The sequence below is a fragment of the Olea europaea genome, chromosome 12, assembly GCF_002742605.1.
Source record: "Olea europaea var. sylvestris chromosome 12, O_europaea_v1, whole genome shotgun sequence".
Classification (NCBI taxonomy): Eukaryota; Viridiplantae; Streptophyta; class Magnoliopsida; order Lamiales; family Oleaceae; genus Olea; species Olea europaea.
Window position 1 is genome coordinate 19932433 of NC_036248.1, and position 2318 is coordinate 19934750.

Consider the following 2318-nt stretch of genomic DNA (forward strand, 5'->3'; position numbering starts at 1 on the left):
TATCCTCTTTTAGGCTAACAATAGATTGAGAGTCCAATTAAGCAAAACTTGTAATTATAGACCTTTTAAGTAGTATGTATCAAATTCAAAATTTCAAGGTAGACAACATTTTTTGTGAAACAATTGTGTGATTTTATTTCATCCATTGGCTTTATTAGAACTTTTATGTTTTCTCTTGTTCTTGCTCTACATAAAGTGACATATAATTGACCATGTGAGAAAATAGGTTCAAGCAAATATAGTCCAACGAAAGCTAAAGTTTGACCTTGAGCTTTGTTAATGGCATTGCAAAACAAGGACGAATGGGAAATTGAGTTCTCTTAAATGGTACCGAATACTTATCTCCTTCAAGTGGAATAAATGAAATTCTAGGTAAAAATATTTGCTTTCCACGATATTCACATATTCCAATTTCAGCTAAAATAACATTTCGTTTAAATTCTCGACAAATAAATCTAGTCCCATTACACAAACCTTCTGGAGGATTAATGTTTCTAAGCAACATAACAGGACAATTTTTTTTCGTACAAGCTCATGTGGAGGAATACCATTTGGAGTTAGACTATTCAAAAAGTCCTCATGAATAAATCCTTCTGTTTTATCAATTATTTCATCAATACGTAAATATCTCTCATGGAATTTCTTTAACTAACATATTATTTATTACATCTATATGTTCATTTTTTGGAGTCAAAATAACTCTGTTCATCATAGTATTCAAATTGTCACCATATGTGTGAAAATTAGGAAACACAATAGCAATTAGTTTTTTCAATGATTCAAATTCACTCTCAAAATCTATTATTATATCTGAAGGAAGTTTAATCATGTGACATGTATGTTCTCTTTCTATTCCATTTCCAATTCTAAGTAAATATTCACAAAACAAATGATCTAATTTAGCTCTCATATTCTTAGTCAATGTTAGTTGTGTAAAATATTGCCATAAATCTGAAAAAACTAAACTGGTCTTCATGATATCATCTTTTGTTCCTCTTTTTACTACTGGCAACACTTGTCGAAAATCTTCTCCGAACACAACCACCTTTTCGCCAAATGGCAATTCACATTTATTAATATCTTTTAACATTTTATCCAAAACTTCAAAAGCACATCTATTAATCATTGGTGCTTCATCCCACACAATTAGCTTTGTCATTTGTAAAAGTTGACCAAGTGATGATTGTTTACTTATTGACCATCGCATATCAAAACTTGCTTGAAGTGGGATTTTAAAACATGAATGACCAGTTCGCCCAGCCGGCAATAAAGAAGTAGCCACTCCTGATGATGTTGTTGCTAATGCAATAAGTTATCGAGATCGTACTACAGCAAGTAATGCCTTGTACAAAAAAGTTTTTCCAGTACTTCCTGAACTATCAATAAAAAAACTTCATTTTTATTATTTACAACACAGTCTAAAATAACATCATAGGCAGATTGTTGTTCCTTATTTAAATTCTCTGTAAAATGCATGTCACACTGAACATTAATATTTGTAGTCTCTTCTAAAATCATGTTTGCTAACACATCAGCATCATTCACAATAACGTCAACATCTACCAGACCAAAATCATTTATGTTTGTACCAAAAACTTCCAAGAATGAATTTATGCATCTCAAAGCCCTAATCTCGGCATCACATACTGTCATGCTTGCATGTAAAAAATCTTCTATCATGTACACTTTAAATTTAACCCATAAATTCCTAAGATTTGCAGGGCTACAAAAAATTAACACATTATCAAAGAGGCGACGCAATGATATAGGCATTTCGCAGGTGATTGCCTCATTTAAACACATTTCACAATAATTATTCTCACCTATTAGACCATGTAAAAATGCAGCTTCGGGATAAGTAGGCACAACAATGTTATTAATTATTCTTAAATCTTGAAAAGATTTAGGCCTTTTAACATGATTCTATAAAACTCTTAGAAAGTATTTTTCACCCTCAAATGAATTAACAGCAACTATTCTACCAATAACATTTTTCTTTTTTCTAGGACTCCAAACTTGAAAATATGTATTCCATACAAAGTATGTAGGAAAATCCTTATAAATGAAAGTTCGTGCATTTTCATTTGAAATATTCATTCTAAAAAATTCAGTTAACACTGTTTGTTGGATGGAGTCTTTATTTATAACTTCTGATAAATCATCTATTTCATTATATGTAACCAACTGAGCATCTTCAATATGTAGCTGCAAAGAAACTACAGAAGGAGATATGTCGAATAAATCAAAACTGAAAATTCTCCATATAGCTTCCAGTGCAGATATCCATCTAGCGGTTTGATAATTCGAAATCTCATCAA

The 2318-nt window shown here is 30.9% G+C and overlaps 1 protein-coding gene across 1 annotated transcript; it reads right to left on the reverse strand.

Moving 5' to 3' along the window:
- Nucleotides 1–631: 631 nt before the first annotated feature.
- On the reverse strand, nucleotides 632–1653 carry LOC111406738. Its single transcript, XM_023036117.1, has 2 exons — nucleotides 1416–1653; nucleotides 632–1299 (listed from the first exon to the last, which is right to left on the reverse strand). Exons 1-2 carry the CDS (start codon nucleotides 1651–1653, stop codon nucleotides 632–634), a joined length of 906 nt encoding a protein of 301 aa, XP_022891885.1.
- Between the last annotated feature and the right edge of the window lie 665 nt (nucleotides 1654–2318).